Genomic DNA, 26,583 nt, shown 5'->3' with positions numbered 1-26,583 from the left:
TGAAGAGGTGGTTCAGAATGATGCTGTGGATAAACAGCACCTGGCACTTCTACCCACCAAAGCTTTCTGCCAACAGTGGTTTCCCTAGCTTGCTCTGCCCTTGTGTGTTGTACCTCTTGATCATTCTTGCCGTCTCTACAAGTGACAGTTAGTGGTTAGAAAACCTTGAGCCAAGGGGAGAATGGTGCCTGCTCCAAATTCAAGACACATTCACACTTCAAAGGATCCAAACCGATAAGGGTAGACCCATGGGTCAACGCACCTTCTTCAGAGACATGGTCCATCTCGCTCCTTTTTTCAGAGTCTACCTGTTTTAAAGCTCACACTTGGTGCTCACAGACAAGAGTTCAAATTTTGTTTTTTCTTTAACTTGGCTTTTCTACTTAGACCCATTCTTTTCTGCTACAGTGTGGTTTAACTTCTTTTGTAATGCCCATAGGTAGTCACCTAGACTTCAGCACTGGTCATCCTACCCTATATCCCTCTTGTCACTCTCTTCACATGTTGCTGCCTTCTCTCCTACTCCCTGACATCATATCTTTTCATTTTTCTCAACTGCCCCTTTAAACCCTAGGCATTTCACCTTTGTTTAGTTTCATATTTATCATTGTCTCCTTTTCTGAGCCTGATCTTCCCTGCTCTTTTTAAATGTCCTCACTACAAATGTAGACCAGAAGCACATACCAAAATGACATAAATGCAATGAACATCAAGAAGACGTTCACATCAAATGGCTCTCTGGGAAAGAAGACTGTGTGCCATTGAGAGGGATAAGAAGACAGGGTAAAAAGAGATCAGCACCATGTGTCCAAATTCTTGCGGCTCAAAGTCAATAAAAAAAATCACCATTCAAAAGGGTGAAGCCTGGTCGATATCAAGAAGCTCTTTGTGGTGCCTATTTTATTAAGGAGAGGAAGTTGGTTTTTCTCCTGGAGATAGGCAGAACACTTAAGACATAGATTCCACTGAAAAAAGTAGGTTATTTTGCATACAGAGAGTGTGAGGATCTGCCACAAACATACATTATCTTTCTCAGCTGAACTCACTGCTCTGCAGATAGAGCTGAGCTACAGACCAGATGCATTCAAGTCCTTGCATACATAGTGCTGAACCCAGGCACAGATAGAGCAGAGACCGTGTACCCATAGGTAATTTCTATCATTGAGTTGGAGCTGAATTCCTGCATACATGCCACTGTGACCCTGGGTTGACAGAGCTGAGCTCTTCCAAGTATGCAGCTGAGCTCCATTGCAGACAGTGGCGAGCCACTGTGCAGACGTAGATCGGGGTGAGCCGGTTCACAGCCAGAGTGGAGCTCTTCCAGCATTCATTCCTATAATAAACCTGAGGTTCTACGGGAACTGAGTAACCAGGACCAGCTAATATTCTGTGGGAGTATCACACATCTCTCATCCAGGTTCCTCTTCCTGGTAGGGAGTGAGGAGGAGAAGGTGGGAGGGAGGATGACAGTGAGCGAGAAGGGATTGAGAGAAGTAATTGAAGAGAGAGAAAGACAAGGTAGATAGTAGTGGAAAAGAATTAAGAATAGGTGTGAATATGGATTCAAGGGTAAGAAAGAAATGAGGAGAGTGTGACTGCGATGGTAAAGAATAGAGACACAGTGTAAAACAGGAAACACCAGAGTGAGAGATGTATGAACAACACCACAACAATAATGCTAAGGCAAACTTTAGATTAAGGGTATTTGTGAAGTGCATCTGTTCAGATGAAGGAACAAAAGCTCTGCACTGACTGAGGGTACAGGCATTGTGCACTGACTGGAGATACAGGAGCCCTTTGAGAGCAGTGCAGCTGTATTGTAGGCACACACTTTTCCAAATGCATGGGTCTTCTCCCAGGTCTCCTGGCTATATCTGTTGAATCCTGCAGAAGTGTCTTATGCTGTCGATACTCACCATAACAAGAATTATTGTAATTTTTACATGGCTTCAGCTACTTCACTAATATGGCTGCCAACACCACTTCCCATCATGAATTTCTGTTGCAGCATGCACACATTTAAATATGTGTCTAACCTTCTTTCATTTGGAGAGAAAGAAACAGTGACTGAGTGCAAGTTTGGCTTAGGTGTGTATTATTATAAGAAAATTAATTTAGAGCTAACAAAATGGAAACTGGCTGTATAGTTGTAATTTACAATGTATCCTTCTTTCTCTCGCAGCAATGTTTAGGCATTTTAAAGAAGTATTGCAGGGCCAAAAATGGCAGAAAGATTCATCACCCGTTTGTGCCCTACCATAGGGAACTGTGAAATATGGAAAATATTTCATGATTTCGTGTGAAATACAGAATTTGTCGCCACTGTGCAGAGGTTTTTACATTGTCCAGGCTACTAGGATTATGCAGCTTGGAAGACAAAGATTATCGGAAGTATGTGACAAAAAATGAAAATTATTGGGCACTTTGTCAGGCAGTATTATTTTAATCTGTTTTAGCAGGAAACAACACTTTTGGTGAAATCTGCATATTTTGGAAATTATGTGGCAGATTCAGAAAATCCATAATTATACTGTAAACTCTGCAGCCACAGATTCACATAAATCCCCTGAACTCACAATTGCCTATTGTTTTTGTCAAGGATTTAGCTGTAACAAGTGAACACAACCTCACATTTTTATTCTAGTCAATGCCTATTGTTAGCTGCACTTTGAATAAAACAGCTTGTAATACAACACAATACATAACGGGTACCTTGTCATTGCCATCTCGAACTTCTGGTGAAATTTGCAAACTACAGGGCCAAAGATATCACCAGAACCCCTCAATGGTAATATTGGAACAGATAACACAGTTACCTATTTTTCATGCTCTGTATGTACTTAACTTTAAACATTGTGTACATGCATCTAAATAAACCTCAACCTTAAACAAGAGACAACTCATTTAGGTGCCACCCATGTATAAAACTTAAATACCAAAATAATTTGCATTCGGTCCACTCACTACACAGCATGAGGAATGATGCCTAATGGCAATGTTAAAACATCAATTTCTAGTACATCAACTAAGGAAGGAGATGTCTAATAGCTAAGCTGTCGATCTGAGGACCTTGATTTCAATCCATCTTGGATTTGACTGAAAATTGTGCAGTCCTGGTAGATCATTTAATCGCAATGTGCCTAAAATTTAAAATGTGAGAGATACTAGTGTAAGTGTGTGAACCAAAAAGATACAAGCACCACTTGATGAATACAGTCTTACACCATTTTCCATCACTTCCCGTAATGGGCAACACTGTTGCTCTCTGGATAGGTCCATGCTATAGAAATATCAACATGTGCATGCTTTTACACCGTGAACAGGTACCCAGCTTAATATTCTCTGTGGATACCCCTTCCTTTTGAGCTGTTGGTGAGTTTGTGACAACCAGATAGAAGCTCCCACGATTTTCTTTATCTCTGTTTAATTTTGACACCTCAAGTCTATTTCTCAATGTCTGTGGTAGAAGTTTCTTGGGCACATTGGGAGATTCCTCCACACACATCTTGTTCCCTGGAAGCATGTTATCATTATACAGTTCATGCTACTTTCAATCAGAAACCACACTTTTCTAGTAAGCCTTCAGTGCTTTCATTTCTGACGTGCACAGGACTCGCTTGGTACCAACCATTTTGCAGACATCCGATGCTCACAGGTCTTGTGGACACACTTTAAGCTCCAGCAGTGCTCAGTATCTTAGGGGAATGCATTGGTGAAGACAAAATATCTGACTTTAATGTGCCACTGCTCGAAAGGACAGGCATGTGCATATGCCTTTTCCATGCATTGGCGCATTAAACCTGGACCTATTGGCCTTCCAAACATGTATTCTAATGCTGTCTCCGCCTTTAGTGTGTGAAATGGTAGCTCTACCAACACTGTTTAGTACTAGCCCCCCACCGAAGTTCAGGTCTAGTTAGGCCCTGACCCCAGCATTCTGCATTACACCTCTGTAGTATGGATCAGCGCTCCAGGCTCCTGTTCTGTCAACCACCTGACCAAGATATTTTGGCTAGAAGGCATTGCCTTAAAATGAAGCTTACGTTGAGACCATCGTCGAGAGGCTGTTAAAGATTTTCTCTCCCCAACATTCGAAGGGCCCTTTTTCCTTCAAAGCCATCTTTGACTAGGGCATCATGGACTGACTTTCGGCCTGGGGGGGACTGCCTCATAAAACGGCATCTAGGAGGGAACATGCTCCTTGTGGCATTTTGGGAGTGTGCCTCCACACCGTCCAGTGAGGGAGCCTTTTCCCGCACCCATTCTCTTTGGGGTTTTTCAGTCCTAGTTAGAGGTCGGCGAGCCAGCACGGTTCTCATAGAGAATCGAACTAAATAAAACGTGAATGGTTGGCTCTGACTCCAAGAGCCCATGCATGAGTTGAGCCTTAAAGTATGTTACAAGTAAATCTTGCAACAAATATCATTGTAGAAAACAATAAGGTGTCTTCAAAAATCAAAAAAGTGTACCTTAACATCTAGAAGCTTTTCACCTTCACCCTCAGGTTATATCAAGCATTGAGGAGCAGTTATTAAAATTGAATGTTTTTAAATATGAACTGAGAAATCTTCCTGGACCCGCCCTGATAACAATGCTATTAGTGAACTAAGAGCATGGCCACTGCAATCACACGGCAGGGGAGGACCAAGTTGTGTTGCAGGGTTGACTGTTATGCAGCCTGAAGCGGGAAATTTTGCGGTGTATAGCGGCACATTTTGTATTGGTATCACTTCATTATTTTGTCATTGTCATTTTTTACATTTCTTAACACTGTGCATCGATCTCATCTCATGTTTACCAGTTTGACACCCAAAATAGCAATAAGCAACAGAAAGGTGACCGGTCAGCATTTACAAGGGCCTTCCACTGCATGGCAACATGTTACTGCGTTTTTAGTAACTTTTGATCCTTCTGAGCTAGAAGCAAGATTTATTTGTTAAAATCTGCAGGTTACGCTGCAGATGATGGGTAATGTGACAAATGTGGCAAATCAATAATTATCGGAAAACGCAGCTGCCGATAAATCACATAATTCCAGTGGTCCTGAGTAGGTGGTCATTTGGGGAGAGGATGTAGCCTTACGGCTAGAGCAGTGGACCTCGAATCTGGGGAACCAGGTTCGAGTCTCGGCAACAGCGCTCAACATCCTGTGATTCTGGACAAATCACTTAATCTCCCCGTGCCTAACAAAAAAAAAATGTAACTGTCCATCTGTATTGAAACTGGTGCTCATGTAAAGCTCTGATACCCGATTCCTCTGGTCTAGTTCGCGCTATATAAAACTCTACAAAAAAAAATATATATATGTACCATACATGTGGGCTAGATTCTTATTATACGTGGAGCAAAACTATAGTCTGTTAAATCAAACAAGAGAGGTTTTTGTACATAAAATATCCTGAACTCGTGTTTGAAGATGCTATCATATGTGATGGTGAGCAAAAAGGGGGATCATGAAATAAATTGTTTGCTGAAGATCACTCAATTTCGTCAATCGAGGCAGTCAGGATTGAATCTCGATGTTTCACAGTGTGCAGTAGCCACGAGATGAATATTTCTTGGACGGAGAGAGCAGAGAGTTGGTGACAGGCATAATCTTCATTTCACTTTTGGATGTTTTACGTAGTGCGAACCTTGCCTACGGTTATAAGAGTGCTTCACAACAGACAGAATAAATTACATGTCTTCAAGGTCGAGCCTCAGAGTGCATGCACTAGCTTTGAGGGGCTTCTGTATACAAAAAGGGCTTTGAACCCACCCATTGCTTACCACTTGTTTTCTTTCGTGTCCCTCTTCTTTGCAGCCTCTTTAATTGGCCAGTGCTGGCCAAACATAATTTCTGGTCATTTCACTGGAGCATGGACCAATTACAAATTAATCCTAGTTAATCAGTGCCTGTCCACTGCTCCCGACATGATTGAGGTACTATTTTTCCTCGCTCCTGCTCCCCTTGCCTGCTTCTTTCTGCATAACGCTTGAGCTTTTTCCGTTGGTTTTAATGCAGTTTGCCCATTGCATTACAGAGACTGAAAATGAGCGTGCCCCTTCACCAACCCTAGGCAGGCACCTTTGCCTAGTTCTTGTTTGCTACCTTATTCAAGCAGAAGTCCCCTGCTGTGATCTGGAGGGGGTGGGGGATCTTATTCTGAACTATCAATAGTGCTAAAAACAAACCCCCATTCTTTCCAAGTATTTTGCAAAATACTGGGAAGAATCGCTATCTACTGTCGAGTTGGGAGGCTGCAAAGGTTTCCCTCTGTCCTTGTTTATATAATGCTATAACACATTATGCAGCAAATGACACAGTAGAATGGCAGTGTGTAGTGGCTTCGAGAGCATGGGCGTAGAGTGCAATATAGTCGCATGTAGAGTAGAGTGTTGTAGAGTGCAGTGGTGTGGAGTAATGTAGAGTACATTGGCATAGAGTGGTGCAAAGTAGAGTAAAGTGGCATTGAGAGCAGTGTCGTAGAGAACAGTAGTGCAGAGTAGAATGGTGTGGTGAGTACAATGGTGTGGAGTAGAGTGGCATAGAGAGCAGTGGTGTAGAGAAGAGTGTTGTAGAGTACAGTGGGGTAGAGTGCAGTGGCGTAGTGGGAAGAATCGCAGTCTGTCGTCGAGTTGGAGGCTGCGAAGGTTTCCCGCTGTCCTTGTTTATATAATGCTACTACCACACTATGCAGCAAATAGCACAATATGCATCTCTTCTAGCACACAAAGGAAAAGGAACCACCTCTATGTGCTGGACTTTAGTGAATTTGCTTAATTAAATGGGATAAATCGCAGGGTTATAGCTTTGAATAACATTCGGCTAGACAAAACATGAAGGGCATAAAGGTAAGTTACCAAAGTTGATGCAGTTTTTTTTTCACTGCTCTGGGAAATGCGAAGACGTTAACTTATAAATGCAGACTACTAACTTATCTTTATTCTAGAGTTGATATAAAGGTCAATATTACCAACATCCTATATTTTAACGCACAACCCAGTTGTATGCTTTAGCTTGTCCTAAATCTCAGGGCATTCCATTCAGCACCGCCTGACCCTGGTCAAGCCATGTGAGACTGCCACATTTTACAGAGTTCCATCAGATTCCTTAGTCTAGTTGAATTGTCCTGAGCTTGCTGAAAACTTTGATGTACTAGCATCTTCTCTGGGTGGCGCATGAGGCCTGCAGTTGTGAAAAGCAGCAAGATTTGCAATTAGACACAAAAGGATGTGATTATTGCATGAAAACCACACATACGGCTATATGTGATGGTAAAATGATCTGCTGAAACAGTAGGTTTCCTTCCTCTTGTGATCTTATAACCCTAATGCTTAGGACACTCGCGCACTGGATGAGTCAGTAAGAGAAACGCTTGTTCTCCTTTGTTGATTTGACATAATCCCCTTATGGCACAGGCCCGTCTGTAGAGTTGTGTGGAATTATCAGATCATCAGGCTCAGAGCAGTCTTAAGGTCATAGAATAACCTGTGCTGTTGAGTGGCCTTTGAGGTGACAAAACGGCCCATGAGGTCATAGACAATCCTGAATGTTCATTGAGTGGTCTGTGAGAACACAGGCCTGTGAGGTCATAGTATAACGAGCATTGTCATTGAGTGACCTGTGAGGTCCTAGATCATCATCTGAGGATATAGAGTAGTCTGTGAGGCGGTAGAGCAACCAGTGACGTCATAAGTGGCCTATAAATTGACAGAGAAACCTGAAGTCATAGTGCATCTTATGGGGTGATAGAGTAGCTTAGGTTATACAATAGGCATTATGGTCACAGAGTGATGTATATATTCCTAGAGCTTCCTTTGTGGCCTTAAGTGATCCCAGCAGGTAAAACAGCATCCTATAAGGACATAGAGCTGTTAGTGAGGTCGTTAAATAACCTATGAAGCCACAGAACAATCTTTGGCAATTAAAGGGCAACATGTGACGTTGAGGAGGAGACTGTAACATCAAAGAGCAGCCAGTCAGGTCATCAGGCAGCTCATGAGACTGAGTGCTGCATAATGTCAGCAAAACAAACTAGGCGCATACAGGGGACAAGTGGAGTATTGTATGATATTCCAATTCCCAACGTGAAATTTCAGATTTTACGTGGTTTAGCCTTTGTTGATTGTCATCCCAAATTTGTACCAGAAGCTGCACTTGGAGTACAAATTTCACGCTAGACACAGCATGTTTGCTCTTGTTTCACTACACAACACTTGGCATCATGCTAAAAAATCTTTTTTTGCACAGTTATGGAGGATTACATCATCAGTGTGTCACTCTGAGCAAATCTAGCACTAAACAGTTCTTTTTATATTCACATAACACAGTGTTACAAATTTTCACGCAGCACTGTGTTGTGTGAATGTTGATATATCCAAGCCTATTTCTATTTGCACATGTACTAATTGCATGCTTTTTGTCCTTCGGTGCACCTCATTACTCAGCAAACATGCCCACTATTACTTTTAAATGTAATGCACTCAAGTCTCTTTGTTCTCCTGTAATATTAAGCGCCTGTTTTAAAGTTTGGTGGACAAGGAACACCATCACAAATGCGAAGGAGTGCCTTACCCGCCTAACCCTCGGTCCCCAAATCATATGAGTCCGGAGGACTGTCAGTTTTCAATTGGAGCAGGGCCGTCCTATTACAGGCAGCAGACCAACAGCCCTATATATAGTGACCGGTCCGATGCCCTTTGCAGGTCGAAACCTACCTGACAACGCAGCGGTCAGCTTTGCTAAAAACATCTTGGGGATATTCCCTGGGAATGCATTCGGCCAATTTGCTACCATTGGCTTTGTAACTCACATTTGCTAGCTTTGTATTTGCTGGCTTCATTTGTTTTAGGCTGTCCAGTTTGAGTTCGTCTCTCTTTTGGGACCTACTCTATTTACTGTATTCTACCAGCGATTACTTGCTTTCTGTAAACAAGGCTTTAAATCTTTTTCTAATCTTGTTACCTTTACTGTACATTAAAAGGAAGAGGTCAAATGTCAGGCTCCCGCGGGAGCTTGGTATTTACTTTTCTTTTCCTGACTTCAAAATGAGAGGATTTATGTAACAATCTTGATGTGTAAGAAAGTCTTTTTCTAGCACACAACAACATTTAAATGTATGTGAAGGAACTGTGCAAGTTTTACCGAATAGTTCCCAATTAGGAAAGCAGAATTGATGCACATTTTTCGGTAATTCCTAAGTGTGCTGGAAAAAAATATTTTAATGCACTCAAAACAAATCAATATACTAGGTGATGACATTTCCACATATAGTTTGTGCGCTGGGTACTTTTTTATCAGTAAAACCGTATGTGTGTAAACGTAATGGTCATTTCAATTGAAAATGTGTTGCCTGCAACGGCAGTGCACTACACCATGCATACTCCACTTTATGCCATGCCACTCTACTCTGCCACCACTCCATTCTGTGTCACTGCACTCTGCTCCGCACCATTCCACTTTGCCATTGCACTCTATGCCACTTCATTCTTCATCTACTCTATGGCACACCACTCTAATCTGCACCACTCCACTCTTTGCCACTGCACTGTACTCTGTACCACTCCACTTTATGCTTCTGAACTCCACGCAAATCCTCTCTACACCATTCTAATCAACTCTGTACCACTCTACTCTACCCTGCGCTACTCCACTCTATGCTACTGCACTCAAGACCACTGCAATCTATGCTGCACTACTCCACACCACTGAAATCTACATTGTGCCACAGCACTTTGCTCTGCACCACTGTACTCTGCGCTGCTCCACTGTACAACACTACTCTTTACCCCACTGCACTCTATGCCACTGCACTTCATGCCAAGCCTGTCTGCGCCCGTCAGTGACCCAACTGCGACCAGCGCCAGGAACCCTGGTTCTTTAAGACCCCACCCCTACGACTCAACCACCCTCCACGCACTCAACCCTGGAAGACATGCCGACTGCGCAAGATCCTCGCCGAACATCACCCAAGGGCAGTTCTCATTCAGACCCTGCCGCAGATCCTTCACCATCGACAAAGCTCCCCATGACCACCGAAACCCTGACTTGCATCCTTCTCAACGTGCGCTCCCTGTACCGACACGCCATTGAGATCTGGGACCTGATCGACACCCTCTCACCCGACGTCGCCTTCTTCACGGAAACCTGGACCATCCGGCCTGACATCGCCACTGCCCTCCCCGACGGCTACAAGATCCAGAGAAAAGACCGTCTGCACCGCCCAGGAGGAATTGCCATCGCACACAAGACCCCCCTCCGACTCTCCACATCCAGCATGAGTGACCCCCACTCCAACACAGAACACCTCCATTTCCAGATCCAGACAAGCCCCAGGAACACGCTGCGCTGCACCCTCATCTACAGACCGCCAGGACCTCACAACCACCCCGCAACTACCATCGCCGAGTTCGCCGCACCACACGCCATCACCTCCACGGACTACATTCTACTCGGGGACCTGAACTTCCACGTCGACAACAGCAACGACCCCGACTCCACCACTCTCCTCGCCAACCTCGCCAACCTAGGACTGAAGCAGCTCATCAACCCGCCCACCCACAGAGCGGGTCACACCCTCGACCCCATCTTTGCGGGAGGAACAAACATCCGCTTCAGCCACACCACCCAGCCCCCCTGGACTGATCACCACTGCGTCCACTTCACCTTCAACACCACCACACACCCAAACCCACCATGCGCCCGCCACGACGGAACTGGAGCAAGGTCACAGAGGAGCATCTTAACACCACCCTCTGTCAAAACCCACCCATCGCCGCGACCGACACCAACGCCGCAGCCAGGGAATTTCACCGCTGGGTCTCCTGTCTGCGCTGACAAGTTCGCACCCCTCTGCCAAACATCGCCCTCTGAAAGCCGCCTGATTTACCACAGAACTTCAGGAAGCCAGACGCTCCTGCAGACTCCTAAAGAAAACCTGGCAAAACCTGAAAACCACGGAAGCACGGAACAACCACAAGAGCGCCCTAAAGGAATACCACCAGTGCATAAGAGACACCAAACGGACCTTCATAAGAGACAAAGTCCAGACCAACGTGACCAACGCCAAGGAACTGTTCAACGTCATACAGCAGTTTGCAAAACCCACCTGCGAAGCCACAGACGTCACACCTTCCCGGGAACTCTGCAACAAACTCCGCTGCTACTTCCATCTGAAGATCAAGGCCCTCTACGACAATTTCAGCGAACCAACGACCAACACCACCCCCCTACCCACCGCCGCCGATGTGTCGACCATCACGGCCTGGGATCCCGCTGCCATTGAACTCATCACGGCGACCATGAAGAAAACTCACTCAAGAGCCCCAATAGACCCATGCCCACCGCACATATTCCACAGGGCCGCCACCGTCATCGCACCCGAACTAGGGCGCACCATCAACGCCTCCCTCAGATCAGGCATCTGCCCAGAACACTGGAAACTGGCAGAGGTAAAACCCCACAAGAACACAAAGAGGGTGAGGGACTATCACTCTTGTTCCCCCTGATTCAATTAATTAAACAACAAAAGAGTGACAAAAGAATAGGGAGCAAAAAAGGCACGGGCAAAAACCAAAAAGATTTGTTAAAAGAACCCTCACTCACCAACCTAGTTGGTGACATGCTTCATCATCGGGTTCCCACCAGAGAGGCCGAATGCCTCTCTGGTGTGCTGCGACGCCTGTGTTACAGCGGAGCTGGTTTCTGATTGTGAAGGGAAGTGAGATTAAAAGGTAAATGATTTTAACCAATGACAAGTTTATTCTTGGCAAATCAAAGACCAATAAAAACGTGAGTTGGGCAAGATCTGGTTGGTAATGATAACCAAAGCTTGACCAATTTATTAGGTCGACATGTTTCTGCTTTTTTCGCCCAGTAGGCTAAGCTTTCATCAGGACCACAAGGGTCTCCACGGCGGTATGCACACGCTAAGGCGCACCCTGACCTGTGGAGATCGAATGGTAAAACTCACGGTTTTACCTAGAAGCCTCCTATTTATCCGGGGCTAAGAATGTCTGAAAAAGAAAATAAGACAGACAAACCACATATAAAAAGACATAAAGAGACAAAACATTGTTTGATTGCATTTTCGTCTTTTTAACGTTGCATCCCAGTCTGGATTCCGCAACAACCACAGCACAGAGACTGTCCTCCTCGCCGCCACTGACGACATCCGCATGCTACTGGATCAGGGACACACTGCAGCCCTCATCCTTCTAGACCTCTCCGTAGCCTTTGACACTGTCTCACATAGCACGCTCGCAGCCAGACTTCACGACGCGGGAATACAAGGAGCTGCCCTCGACTGGAGCCAATCCTTCCTCTCTGGCAGAACCCAGAGGATTCAACTCCCTCCCTTCCTCTCCAAACCAGAGAGTACCCCAGGGATCATCACTCAGCCCCACGCTCCTCAACATCTACATGGCCCCCCTCGCCACCATTGTCAGACAGCACGGGCTCAGCATCGTACCCTACGCCGACGACACCCCGCTCATCCTCTCACTCACGAAGAACCCCGAAGACACCAGACTTTGCTTCCAGGAAGGAATGAAGAACGTGGCAGCCTGGATGAAAGACAGCTGCCTGAAGCTCAACTCAGAGAAGATCGAGGTCCTCATCCACAGACCCTGCACCACCGCCTGGGACAAGACCTGGTGGCCCACCGCCCGCGGAAGTCCACCCACTCCTACAAACCACGCCCGGAACCTCGGCATCATCCTTGACTCCTCCCTCTCCATGACCTGCCAGATCAACGCCGTCGCCTTCACTAGTTTCAACTGCCTTCGCATCCTCCGTAAGACCTTCAAATGGATCCCCCCCCCCAGACTGCAGAAGGACCATCACCCACGCACTCGTAACCAGCAGACTGGACTACGGCAACGCCCTCTATGCCGGAATCAACAAAACTCTTCTACACAAACTCCAAACCATCCGGAACTCCACAGACTCATCCTCGGGACACCGCGTCACGAGCACATGACCCAACACCTACGAGGCCTCCACTGGCTCCCCGTCGAGAAGAGGGTCATCTTCAAACTCCTCACCCACGCCTACAAATCCCTCAACAACATCGGACCCAAATACCTCAACGAGAGAGTATCCTTCCACGTACTCAAGAGGCACCTCTGCTCCGCCGACCTCGCCCTGGCAGAGGTCCCCCGCAGAAACAGAACCGGCGGGAGAGCTTTCTCCTACATCGCAGCTAAAACCTGAAACGAGCGCCCTGTGAACATCAGTCGCTCCCTGACCCTGCACAGGTTCAGGAAGGACCTCAAGACTTGGCTCTTCGACTGATCCGGAGCCTACGGACCCCCGCACCTTGAGACCCTCACGGGTGAGTAGCGCGCTATATAAACCCCTGATTGATTGATTGAATGCACTCTATGCCATTGCACTCGACCCTACTCCAATCTACTCTGAAACAATCTACTCAGCGACACCACTCTACACCACTTCAATCTACGCTGCAGAACTCCACTCTATGCCACTCTACTCTAAACCACTGCACTTTACAGCACTCAAAACCATTGCACTCTATGCCACTGCACTCTACCCCACTATACTCTACTACACCCTTCTCTACACCACTGCTCTCTACGCCACTCTACTCCAAACCCTCCACACCATTGTACTCTGTCACTGCATTCTACACCACTCCATTCTACTCTGCACCACTGTTCTCTACGGCACTGCTCTCAGTGCTACTCTACTCTACTTTGCACTACTCTACGCCAATGTACTCTACATAACACTACAGTACTGCGCTCTACGACCCTCTACTCTGCATGCCACTCTGTTGCACTGTAGGCCAATGCTCTCGAGGCCACTTCCACTCTGCATCACTCCATTCTACACCACTGCACTCTGTGCCACTCCACTGGACTCCATTGCACTCTACGACACTCTACTCTGCAACCCTGCCCTCTCTGCCACTGACATCTACGCCACTTTACTCCGCACCACTGCACTCTAGTCTACATCACTCTACTATACACCACTCTACTCCACTCTTTGCCAGTGCACTCTTCGCCACTTTACTCTGCATCACTCCACCACTCTGCGACACTGAAGTCTACAGCACTCCATTCTATGCTACTACAGTCTACGCCCACTGCACCGCTGCACTATAGTCTACTCTGTACCACTTGAATCTTCACCGTTGCTTTTTATGACACTGCAACACTCCACTCTGTGACACGCCACTCTGCGACACACAAATCCACGTCACTCTCCTCTGTACCATGCTGAAAAGCAGCCACGTTGGTGTACAAAATGGCTAAAGCACATTGGCAAAACCAATAGCCTTTGCATAGGCAAGACCTGTTGGCTTTGCCAGTGCTTTCTATTGTTTTTTGTTCTGTCCAAGCCAAAGGAAATTTGCTGGGATTCACATGATGTGGAGCTGTGGCCAAGATTCAAACCTCACCCCCATGGTAGATGGTTGACAGCTGTAACCATTTTGCACATTGCCTCCCACAAAAGCTTGGCTCGTTTGGACTTGAGGGTCCAAAAGACCTGGAGCTGTGCCAGGCATCTGGCTCGAGTGTGGCTTGCCCACCTCTCGTCCTAGGCCATTGTCTGCAACAGTTTCACTGGCTCTGCCTGATGACTACCTATCCTTCATCTACTACATGGCAGCAAAAGTGATTGAGTTTGTAGTCCTCATGCATCACACTATGCGCCTTGGATTGTTTTTGTATTGAAACCCTGGAGGTATCTGCTACTGAGAAAGGGTACTTTTGCAGCGTGAATCTTTTCTGGATTCACATGCTGTACATTATTTCGCCATCTAGTGGTTGGGTCCGGAAGTGTAGTATTTCTTTTTTGTTTTTTGTAGGTGTCGACATACCACCATTTGGTGTCCTCATGTGACGTCAACGGGTTTCCTCCGGAAGCTCCCACCTTTGGTCACCATCTTCAGATTCTTTTTTTCCGCCGTTGGGTCTGGATCGAGACGGAGGAGCTATAGAGGAATCGACGAAAAAATATACTAATAACAGGAGAAAAGAGTCTTCGACGTACCGGACTTCGATCCTACGAACCGGTGCGCGACGAAGACGTTGAAATAAAACTTCGACACGAAGAATGCGCATACAGGGGGCTCCCTGTATGCGGTAATGGACAAAACACCTTTCAAATTCTGTGACAAGTGTCACCACAAAAAAGCACAAAAGGACCAGCATCCAGTCTGCAACCTTTGCCTGCCACTGGATCACTGAAGCGACGACTGCAATGCATGCTCAGCTTTCACCCCAAAGACGTTTAGAGAAAGAGAGAGGAAGAGAAGAGCCAATTATAACAATATAAGACCCACCACCATCACTTCGAGACCTGGGCCTCTCCAGTCAAGACACGGACAAGGTCGCCGAAGGTCCAGAAGTCAAAGGGGAAACAGAGGTCACAGTCATTGAGGTCGAGGAGAAAACTCCAAAGGAGGTAAGGGAACTGTTGACCTCGAAAAAGGTAAGCGAGTCCAGAAAATCTGACTCTAAGCCCTTGAAAGGAGCCTCGGCGTCCAAACACTCTACGTCCGCAAGCGCGTCCAAGGGAAAACAATCGTCGGTTCCTTAGACGAGTCTCCGAGACGGGAAAAAAGACCCTCGAAAGTTCAAAGACTTCGAAAGACAGTCACGTAAAGGTCGCGCAGACGTCCAAGAAATAGAGGTCGAAACAGGCTTTGGCAGTGGCGCCGTCAAGCTCAAAAAGAAAGGCGGAAAATTTAGACGCCAAAATTAACGGGTCAGATATGGAGAAAAAGAGACTTGAAGCAGAAATGGTAAGTATCTTGCAACGAAAGAAAGATTTTGACGAAAAGATTAAACTTTTCAAAATTCCACCGAAAATTTCTATCGATGTTGACGTCAAATAACATGTCGAAGAATTACAGCCGCCAACAACTCCCGAGCCACAAGATGAAGAGGAATAATTATTCGTCGAGGACGAGGGAGAGGAAGAAGAACAAACCTATGTGGGTTCAGCAACTTCGGAGGCTTAAGACCTGCAATGGGAAGATCTCGACGCCGAATCACCAGAGGAAGCAATGGAGACGTATCCATCGAGGCCCTCCCCACCAGATGGCATTGGAATGTACAACCAAGTCATAAAGAAAGCAGCAGACACCTATGGAGTGCAATTGGAAGAAGAAAAACCCCAATCATGTTTTCTGTTAGAAACATTGCTGCCCAGTCAAACAAGAAGTCGATTCCTTCCTATGTTCCCAAGTATTTTGGATCAAGGTAAAGAAGCTTTTAAAGAACCTGCCACTTGCAAGGCGGTCACGCCAGGAGGTGAGAAAAAATACAAGCATTCCTCTAAGGATCCTATGTACATTAGGGGTTCAGTGCCAGCTGACTCAATCATTGCTTCTACTGTTCGAAAGAGAGCTAATGTACCAAATAATGTGGCCCTTCCACCTGACAGAGAGCAAAAGGATGGACTTCATGGGATGGAAGGGAGAGAGAAATGCGGCAATTCAATGGCGCATAGCTAATTTGAATGCTTTAACCAATAGCATGCATATCAACATTGGGAAGAAGTTGGAGAGCTGTTAAAACACCTACCAGACCAATTTCAAAGAAGGACAAACCACTTAGTTGAGGAGGGGAACAACATGGCAAACACATGTTTAAAATCAGCCCTAGACGCTGCTGAAACAGCCAGTAGGCAAATGGAAACCAGAATCACAGCGAGGAGGCATGCATGGCTGCGAATCTCAGGTTTCAAGCCAGAGGTACAAAATAACGTTCTAAACTCCCCTTTCAATGGAGAACAGCTATTTGGAAGTGTGGTGGACGAAAAACGTAACCAATTAAAGAAAGACATTGATACCGCAAGGTCCATGGTGGCACTGCAGTTCAGAGGCATGCGTAGAGGCACACCCTCACGGAGAACAACCTTGTAAAGCGCTCTGATACCTGGTTGGATTCGAGTCAAGTTCGCGCTATATAAAACTCTGCCAAAAAAACCAAAAAAAAACCTTGCACCAAACCTTTCAACAGACTTATCAAGGAGTAAGTCAAGGACAACAACCGGGACAGCAGCAGAACTGGCAATACCAACAGGGTAGGCAGTCCCTTCGAGGAAGAGGCCAGCCACAATGAGGGGGCCACAAACAACCAACAAGTGACAGCACTCAAAAACTTGTACACACTCCAAAGACATCAAAGAGTGTGCTACACAAAAGTAAAACAAGGCAAATCCGAAATCAAAAAATCAAACAGTTCCTGCAACATACTGCTCCAGTATGAGGCAGATTAAAATACTTCCTCAAAGAGTGGGAAAGGATAACTTTAGCCAAATGGATACTAAACATAATACAGTACGGTTATTACATAGAACTGGCAAGAAAACCTCCAAACAAAAGTCCAAGCAAGAAGATACATTCCAAAAAGGAATTATCTCAATTACTACAAGAGGTACAAGAACTTCTGTACAAACATGCAATAGAACAAGTACCATGCAAGGAAAGGAACAAGGGCATTTACTCCACGTACTTCCGTATCCCAAAGGTGGACGGAACCTTAAAACTAATACTGGACCTAAGGTTCCTCAACTAATTCATAAAGACTGAAAGCTTCAAAATGACAACACTGCAAAAGGTAATACCTCAACTGCAAACAGGAGACTACATGGCCAACATAGACTTAAAGGAAGCGTACTTGCACATTCCCATGAACAAGAGACACAAGAGTCTATTAAGATTTGTGGTCAACAAGACACATTACCAGTTCAAGGTGCTAGCTTTCGGCCTAAAATCTGCACCAAGAGTCTTCACAAATTGCCTAGCCGCGATAGCCGCGCACCTAAGACAAGGAATTCATGTTCACCCATACCTAGATGACTGGTTAGTAAGAGCAAGCTCCTACAATCTATGCAAACAGCATATAGTGCCAGTAATAGAAACACAAATTCAACTAGGTTTCTCAATACACTGGGACAAATCGTCAACATAACCAGAACAACAAAAGGTGTTCTTAGGAGCACAAATCAACACAATTTTAGGGAAAGAGAGGAGAACACTAGCACTACTGGAGGAGACACATCTATACCGCAGGGGCAAGCTCTGACAGTGAGGACAGTGGGGAAGCTGCTGGGAACTATGGCTTCATGCATTTTATTTAGTCCCCAACATTCGCCTACACATGAGACCGTTCAAGGAATGGCTTCAGCAGCAATGGTCACAGGCAACATGGAGTTGGGAGGATCTATTGGTTGTCACACAGACAGTTCATCAAGAGATGGCATGGTGGAACAAAACAAACATAGCACAGGGCAGACTTTTCACAACACCAACTCCAACAGTGACCATAACAAAAGATGCGTACCTAATGGGATGGGGAGCACACATGAACAACCTCAAAGTGAGGGGATTGTGGACACAGCAGGATGCAGTGAAACACATCAATATCTTGGAGTTAAAAACTGTATTCTTCGCCTTAAAAGCCTTTCAGAAAGAGTTATACGGGAGAAGAGTGTTGATACAAACGGAAAACACAACAACGTTTTACATTAACAAACAAGGAGGAACTCAGTCGGTAGCACTCTCAACGCTAGCTCAGGAGATTTGGAGATGGGCAAATCCAAAGGGAATAGACATAATAGCAGTACACCTACCAGGGAAGGACAATGTATAAGCAGACAAACTGAGCAAACAAACAACATCATCCCATGAGTGGGAACTAAATCCAGCAGCACTCCAAAGAATTTCAGGAAATGGGGGGCACCACAAAAAGACCTATTTGCAACACCCCACAATGCAAAATGCCAAAACTTCGCTTCCAGGCGACCTTGCAGTCAGTCCCTAGGGAATGCGCTATGGATGGACTGGTCAGGGATATTTGCTTTCGCTTTTCCCCCAATACCATTAATGAACAAGGTGATCAGCAAATGCAAGATCAGCCAAATGACAATGATTCTCATTGCACCACAGTGGGACAGGCAAACTTGGTTCTCAGAAATAATGCAGATGTCGCAAGGAACAATGCACAAACTGCCAAAAAAGAAAGACTTGCTTACAATGCAAAAGGGAAAAGTACTTCACCCAGAACTAGAGAGCTTAGACCTAGCAGCATGGCTCCTGAGGACTTAGAATTCGCACATCTCAAACTACCAGAAAGCATAATGGCTGTTCTAAGAGAACCTAGGAAACCAACAACAAGGAATGTTATACAGCAAAGTGGAAGAGATATACACAATGGTGGCTTAGAAAACGTCTTTCATAAAAGATTACAAAGGAAAGAACAGTGCTACAATACTTCACACATTTACAAGAAATTAAATTATGCTATACATCATTAAAAGTACAATTAGCAGCAATTGTAACTTATACCAGAGGAGAAACCGGGAAACGTTTCTTCACTTCGCATGTGGTCAAAAGATTCCTGGAAGGAGCAAAAAGAATTGCACCTCCATAAATGCTGCCAGCACTCGCATTGGAACCTGAACATAGTTCTAGCACAAATGATGAAAGCATCATTCGAACCACTGCACAAGGCAACGCAACAAATGCTCACACTAAAAACTGCTTTTTTAGTGGCAATAACATCCTTACGTAGAGTTAGTGAACAACAGACACTAACACTGCAAGAACCGTACTTCCAAATATATAGTAACAGGATTGTCATGAGGTCATATCCTCAATTCATACCAAAGGTGGTATTACAATTCCACATCAGAGTATACAAATACCAAGTTTCTTTCAAAACTCAAAGACAAAAGCAGAAAGAGCTTTGCACACACTTGTCGCAAGAAGGGCGGTCATGTACTACATTGAAAGAACCAAGGAATAGAGGAAAACAAAACCATTCTTTGTATCCTTTGCAAAGAGTTTTCTAAGAAGACCAGTAACCAAAAACACCATTGCAAGATGGATAGGGCAAGCCATACAGTTATGCCACAGGCAGGCAGGACATGTCTTACAAGATGCCCCACGGGCACACTCAATAAGAAAGAAAGGAGCAATTATTGCCTTTCTAGCTAATACTCCAATTCAGGACATCTGCATGGCGGCAACATGGTCTTCAGTGCACACATTCACAAAACATTACTGTATGGACATTTAAATGAATAAAGAAGTACAAGTAGAAAAAAAGGTCTTACAACATCTATTCATAAACCAAAGTTCATCTTCCACTCAACCACCTCGAGACTAGCAAACCGCTACAAAGTCTATGCACAGCATGTGAATCCAGAAAAGATTCACGCTGCAAAACGAATAGTTTCTTACCTGTCGGTGTAGTTTTGCAGCTTGAAGAATTTCCTGGATTCACTAGCGAACCCACCTTCCTCCGCCAGGAAGATTCACAATTGAAGAAGAGAAAATAAAATAATCCGAAGATGGAGACCAAAGGTGGGAGCTTCCGGAGGAAGCCCGTCGACGTCACATGAGGACACAAAATGGTGGTATGTCAACGCCCACAAACAACAACAACAAAAAAAAAGGAAAGAAATACTACAATTCCGGACCCAACCACTAGATGGCGCAATAATGCACAGCATGTGAATCCAGAAAATTCTTCAAGCTACAAAACTACACCGACAGGTAAGAAACTATTCGATTCTTGCTATCAAAGAATTGTTGACAATCCATGCCCTCTTTATTTATAAAAAAAAACATTTACCGGCCATTAAGTACATCTCCACGAGAATGGAGCATCCATGTAAGCCTCTGAATTCAGACCCTATTTTCTCCATGTCTGTCTGCTACCAGTCTGTTATTTCAACTGTGGCAAAAATGTTCTCAGGAAACTTCAAGGCAGCAGCTTCTCTGGCTAGGAAGAGTTGATTCGTAGTTGGTTTGAGCAAGAAAAGTTGCAAATCAGAAGGAGTGTCCCTTCTCGGGTTAATGCATATTTCTAATCCCTCGCTCCCACATTTGTTATTGGGATGCCTGCATGACATTGTTCTGCCTGTGCGTCAAGGCTTTTAAAAAGCACAGTGTAATGCCTCAGTAGATGGTACGTAGAACATGGTCTGACAGAAAGGTGCAGTGGGTTGGCACGATGGATCATTTCTTAATCACCGGCTTTATAGGAACATAAGCTACATTGCAATACAGTAGTTTGAAAATCAGAATTAGTAGAATAAACACAAATATTACTTAAAACAATTTACAGCTTATAGATGTAATTTGCAGATCCTAAACATATGTATTATGCAACTGAACAGGGTGAATCAGATAGCAGAAAATGTGCCAGGGTAAAATCTGAACTCTTTAGTTCACTGGTTATTGTGAGTGAAAATTGATTACCTTATAGACAATTGGGGCCATAGCTCTGTTTTAGCCGATACTTCAAACTGCAGATTTCTGACCTTTAGATTATCTGCAGTTGCCAGACTGGAGCCGAAACTTTTTCAGCATAGCCCCTGTGTTCCGGTAGGTGTCATCGTGTTGCTCTGTGTTGACTACTCTCTGCCCCGAAAGTGACAGATAGAGGTGCATGTAGATGCCACCCAGGCACGCAGACATCATTTCCTCTCTTTCCATGTCTTTTTATGCAGATCCGAAGCTAGCTCCTTTTTTTTCCTTGTCAATTGACCAGCATTTTTCTCTCAAAAATGTCTTGTGCAAGGGAACATGTCCCCTTCTAAAACTACAGGGTTTAATCCTTGTAGGGACTGACTCAAACAAATGTCTGTGACAGATCCCCTCAAGGTATGTCTCTGGGGTTTGGGTTCGGGCCACAACACCAAGTCATCTGCGGAGTGTGCCCTCATGAACTCAAAGGCAATGCAGGAACACCAAGCCAAGTTGTACTTTCTCAAGCACCACAGGAAGTCGTGTCTGGGACATTCCTGTATGAAGTCCAGGACATGAGCCTGTTCCTGCTCTCATGGCTGTTCCTTCAACAAATTGTGGTTGCGGTCCAAGTCTTCGGGTAAGTGTAATTTCAAGGCAAAACACGAGAAGTCCAAGCGTTGCTCGTTCAGGCCTTGCAAGTCGCATTCTAAGAAGTCTTGAGGACGTCAAGGTGCCCTGTGGTCTCCCTCCTGATCCGTGAAGGTCTTCAGGTGTATTACTGCTTGAGTCCACCCTCTGCTCTATCTATGCCTCCTAAACCTGCCAGAGTTGTGGGTTATTCACTCGGTGTTAAAAGCCTGCCTACCGTCCATTAAGAGGAGGCTGGTTTAGGTCTTCACGGACAACACCACCAACATGTGGTATTGCAACAAGCGGGCCTGGGTAGGGTCCTGTGTTCTGTGCTGGAGCCTTTGCTCTTCTGGACCTGGCTGAATTGTTGATGCATTGCATTGATCTTACACCACCTAGTGGAATCTTTAAATGCGAGGGTAGACAAACTCAGCCAGTAGCACCTAGCTACATGCAGAGGTGGGGCGGGGCATTTTCCAGCAATCTGGAGAACCCTGGCTCGATTTCTTGGCCTCCGCTGAAAATGCACAGTGTCAAAACTTCAGCACACTGGAGTTCACAAAGAAGGCTTTCTCTGGGAGATGCATTCTGCGTAGAGTGGAGCACGAAACTCCATTATGCTTTCCCACGGCTACCTCTCCTATCCTGGATTCTGAATAAGACCAGGAACGACCAGACCCAAGTCATGCTAGTGGCTGCAGACTGGGCTAGGAGAGGGTGGTGCCCTGAACTTCTGGGCATGAGCTTCTGTCCTCTGAGCAGGGTGCCACTTAGGGAGGTTTTTCTGTCACAGCATCAGGGCAGAGAGCTGCGCCAGGCCTCTGCAATAGACATCTTCATGTGTGACGATTGAGAACAGCAGTTGACTGCATTCAATCTACCTCTCAAAGTGGTGCACGGCGTCCAGGCATCCTTCTACCAAATATGCTTACGTCAGGCGCAGGGTCAAGTTTGTGGCTCACTCTAGCCTGCAACAGGTCCATGCTGCAGGTGCCAAACTATCAGATGTGTTACTGTTGTCTTGTTTTTGGCCCAGCAAGGTCTTGCATTGGGCACTGTTAAAGGTTATCTGTCGGCCCATTCAGCCTTAATGCTCTTACCGGATAAATCGTGTTTATTCAACCTACCCATTGTGATGCCTTTTTTTCAAAGGTTTAGTCAACATGTTTCCTCCTAAATCTTTTGTAATGCCAGCGTGGGGCCTTAATTTGGTCCTTACTTTAATTATGTTTACCCCATTTGAGCAATTGTACAGCTGTAGCATACCTCTGTTGACAATGAAGATGGCCTTCCTTACCACAATCACTTTTTAGCTTGTCACAAGAGTGAGCTTCAAGCCTGATCAATCTGGCTGCCCTACACGACCTTCCTTCTGGACAACCTTGTGATAAGGATTTAAGTGGCCTTTCACCTAAAGTTGTGACTCCCTTTCATGTCAGACAATCCATTACTCTTCTGACTTTCATTGCCCCGCCTAATCCCTTGAAAGAGGAGGAGAGACTTAAACTCTTAGGCCTCAAAAGAGTGCTAATTTTTTACATTGATCATATCAAAGAGTATCGGGTGGACGATCAAATCTTGGTGGGGTTTTCTGGGGCAAAAGGCAAACGAGGACCTTTTCCATGTGGATAGTCCTCTCCATAAATATTTTCTACGCATTATTAAAAAGGCAGCCTCCTAAAGGATTAAGGATAGAGAGAATGTCCACCAGAAAGAGCATACCTGATAAACCTAACGTCCACACCTAAGATTTAATGCACACACTAGTGACTGAGAAAAGGATACATTCCTCATTCGCAGCCCATCTGGGCTATGCAAGTCCTGGTATTTGCTCTAGGACTCTTGAAAGACTGTTCGTCAGTCTTGCCATTGATAGATCAATTGGTCCTGCCACTATCTGGTGGAAGGAAGAGACAGCACTGCATATGGAGGCCAACTCAATCTTCTTTATCAAGTCTGGTTCGACTCTACCCAGGAATGGCATTTTCACGTCCGAGGAATGCTCTTAGGCAATACCACTGCTGCCAAGGCACCAAAAGCATAATTGCCATACAACTAAGATGTTTACACTTTATTGTAATCTGTTTCCATTAGCTGGAGAGATAATGTGGCACATCACGGTATTTAAGGTCTTATTTATTTCTGTCAAAATGGTTCGCAAGGATGTGTTAATAATTATTATAGGCTTCATTCAAAAAAGTGATTGAATGGTGGAAAACATCTTCTGTGGTCTCTTTTATACTTTTGTCTCTATTATGGAGTCACTTTATTGTATCCTAGGGCTTTACAAGACCTAAGCCAGCACCCCTAAACCAGAGACCGTGCCTTCGAACAGGGACTAATTTGAGGGTAAAAAGTGACTGCGCACAGATACTACGTTCTATACTTGTGGAGTGAATGGTCTTTAGTCAGTAAAAACTTGTACTGAAGAGAATTCATCTGTGCACTGGGATAAAGTCTCAGTTCGGAGATGTGTCTAAAGGTATGTTAATTCGGCTAAAGATACTTTCAGTCCACCCAGTTTTAGTTGCACTTGATGTCTTTGCTGTCTGCCTCATACTTGCCTTAGCTCCCACCATGAAAATATTCCTGGTGGCAACGATCTCTCCAGTTATGGAAGTTATCTCTCCGGTTATTCATAGATCCATCCGTTTTTAGGTCTCGCCTACGCAGTGCGCATGCACTGCATAGGAGACTTTTAGCCACCGTGCCGCTCTTTTTCCAAGCACATACTTGTGCTTGTGGCGGCATACAGCTTGCAGGAGTGCACAGCGGCGCGCCACAAGCACGAGTATGTGCTTTCAAAAAGAGATCTCCCCAGCGCGCGTGCACCACTCGCGGATGCACCCACATCCGGTTTCGCATGTTACCTTTATTTATTTAGAAATACCGCCACTTTCACTCTTTACAGTGCACCTTTATTTATTTATTCAATAATACCGCAGCTTTCACTTTTGTCCAGGCGCATTTCTTTCTGTTTTTTAACAGCGCCGTTTTCCCTTAAAATGTAAAGACATATCAGTGTAGAGGTTCGCTGATTGTGGACTGGCTTCTCTGCTGCTGCCTATATTTTTCATCCAACTTGAAACTAGTCAATACTTATCCTGAAAACCAGGCATGAATCCGGTCGTCCTTTAACTATACTGGACACCCATTTCCTAAAGAAGTTACGTCACGCTAATCATGTGTATAACTTGAATTTACAGCTATAAATATTGTTCACCCATCATTCCACATCTGCATCATCCCATACTTTGTCTATTAAAAGTGTTAGACTCATACACTGTTTTGCTTTCAGGCGTAGACAGACTGCACAGCCATAATTTATAGCATTATTCAGCATATCTGACATAGCCTCACCCTCTGCGGCACGCCTCCCATGCTCCCACCCTCCCCTAAAAAGCAGTCAGTTTGTGCAGAGTTCATCTTGATGATATTTCTAAATATGCTCGAGTTTCCTTGTGTACAAAAAAACAAGAGGATGAACTATTACTACGCTAAATAAAACCACCTTATTCGTAACTTTAGCAAATTTTGCAGTAATTGCCAAGAATACGTTTAATTTCGGTTGAAATTTTGTCTTTTACGGTTTGTGTAAACCAACATACACCACGTTCACTTGCATGGGCTCCCCATGATTTACGAGCGAGCAGTAATGTAATCTTGATGTTTCCTAATTTAGAGATGTCAATAACCCTCCGAGCATCCAAGCACCACATCTCTCTGAGTAAGGATCATGGTTCAAACAACACAGGCTTGTAGCTTATAGATTTCAAGGATTTCATTCTAGCACCATTGTTTAGAGGCAGATCGAGAACAGTGTTGATGGCAGTTCTATCACGATCATGTTGATCAGCAAGGCATTGTCATGCCTCTCTACACACCTCTCTCTCTCTCTACACACCTCTCTCTCTCTCTCTCTCTCTCTCTCTCTATACACACCTCTCTCTCTCTCTACACACCTCTCTCTCTCTACCTCTAAGTGGCAGCCGGAGCCTGATAGCACTGCTTGTCCTTAAAAAAAAAAAAAAAAAAGCATTGGCATAGCCAATAGTTCTCGCCTTTGGGGCCTTATGAGTGTTTACCATGCAACAGTTGATGTTGTTGCACCAAGGATATTGTGCTGCATAACTAAATACTTATAAGGTCCCAAAAGCGAGACCTATTGGCTATGCCAATGCTTGTTTATGTTGAGTTGAGTGATCTAATGTAACTACTCAACAACTTGCTTGTGTTTGTAATGAAAAAGATGGTGATTGTGATGGCACTCTAAATAAGTAGATTTTTTGGAGAGCTAGCTCAGACCCGCTCTGCAGATTGGTTGTGCTGAACACTTCACAAGAGCTGGATTCTATAAGGAGAACTAGGAGAGTAAGCACCAGGCACGCAGAGCACAAATAAGATAGGAAACATGTGATAATTAACAAACTGTGTGCAGCAGATGAACCTTTTCACATTAGGGTTTTTTATAAAAATATTATTCATTCCTCTTAGTTTTTCCATCCTTTGACCCCAATGAGGATTACAATGGATTACAACTCCTACGGCAAGTCAACGGGAGAAGCCATGGTGCAGTTTGCAACGCAGGAGGATGCTGTTTGCGGAATGGTCAAAAACAGGTCACTCATTCGTAAGTAGCGTTACTGTTCCCACCTGAAAATGAGTGTAATTTCACATGCTTATCAGGTGGCTCTTTTAAAATTGATTTGGCTCACATGGTAGCAAAATTGTT

The 26,583-nt window shown here is 44.9% G+C and overlaps 1 protein-coding gene across 2 annotated transcripts in view; it reads left to right on the top strand.

Moving 5' to 3' along the window:
* The window catches only part of GRSF1 (G-rich RNA sequence binding factor 1), a 300,991-nt gene that overhangs the window by 232,065 nt on the left and 42,343 nt on the right, over positions 1–26,583 (top strand). For both annotated transcript variants that reach the window (XM_085640993.1, XM_085640994.1), the window contains exon 8: positions 26,346–26,481. In XM_085640993.1, coding sequence (XP_085497119.1) covers positions 26,346–26,481 — 136 coding nt within the window. The remainder of the gene's footprint in view (positions 1–26,345; positions 26,482–26,583) is intronic.

Source organism: Triturus cristatus, chromosome 2_2 (assembly GCF_964204655.1).
Source record: "Triturus cristatus chromosome 2_2, aTriCri1.1, whole genome shotgun sequence".
In the NCBI taxonomy this organism is placed as follows: domain Eukaryota; kingdom Metazoa; phylum Chordata; class Amphibia; order Caudata; family Salamandridae; genus Triturus; species Triturus cristatus.
Note: the sequence above shows the minus strand (reverse complement) of the source record. Positions and strands in the feature narration are given on the sequence as shown.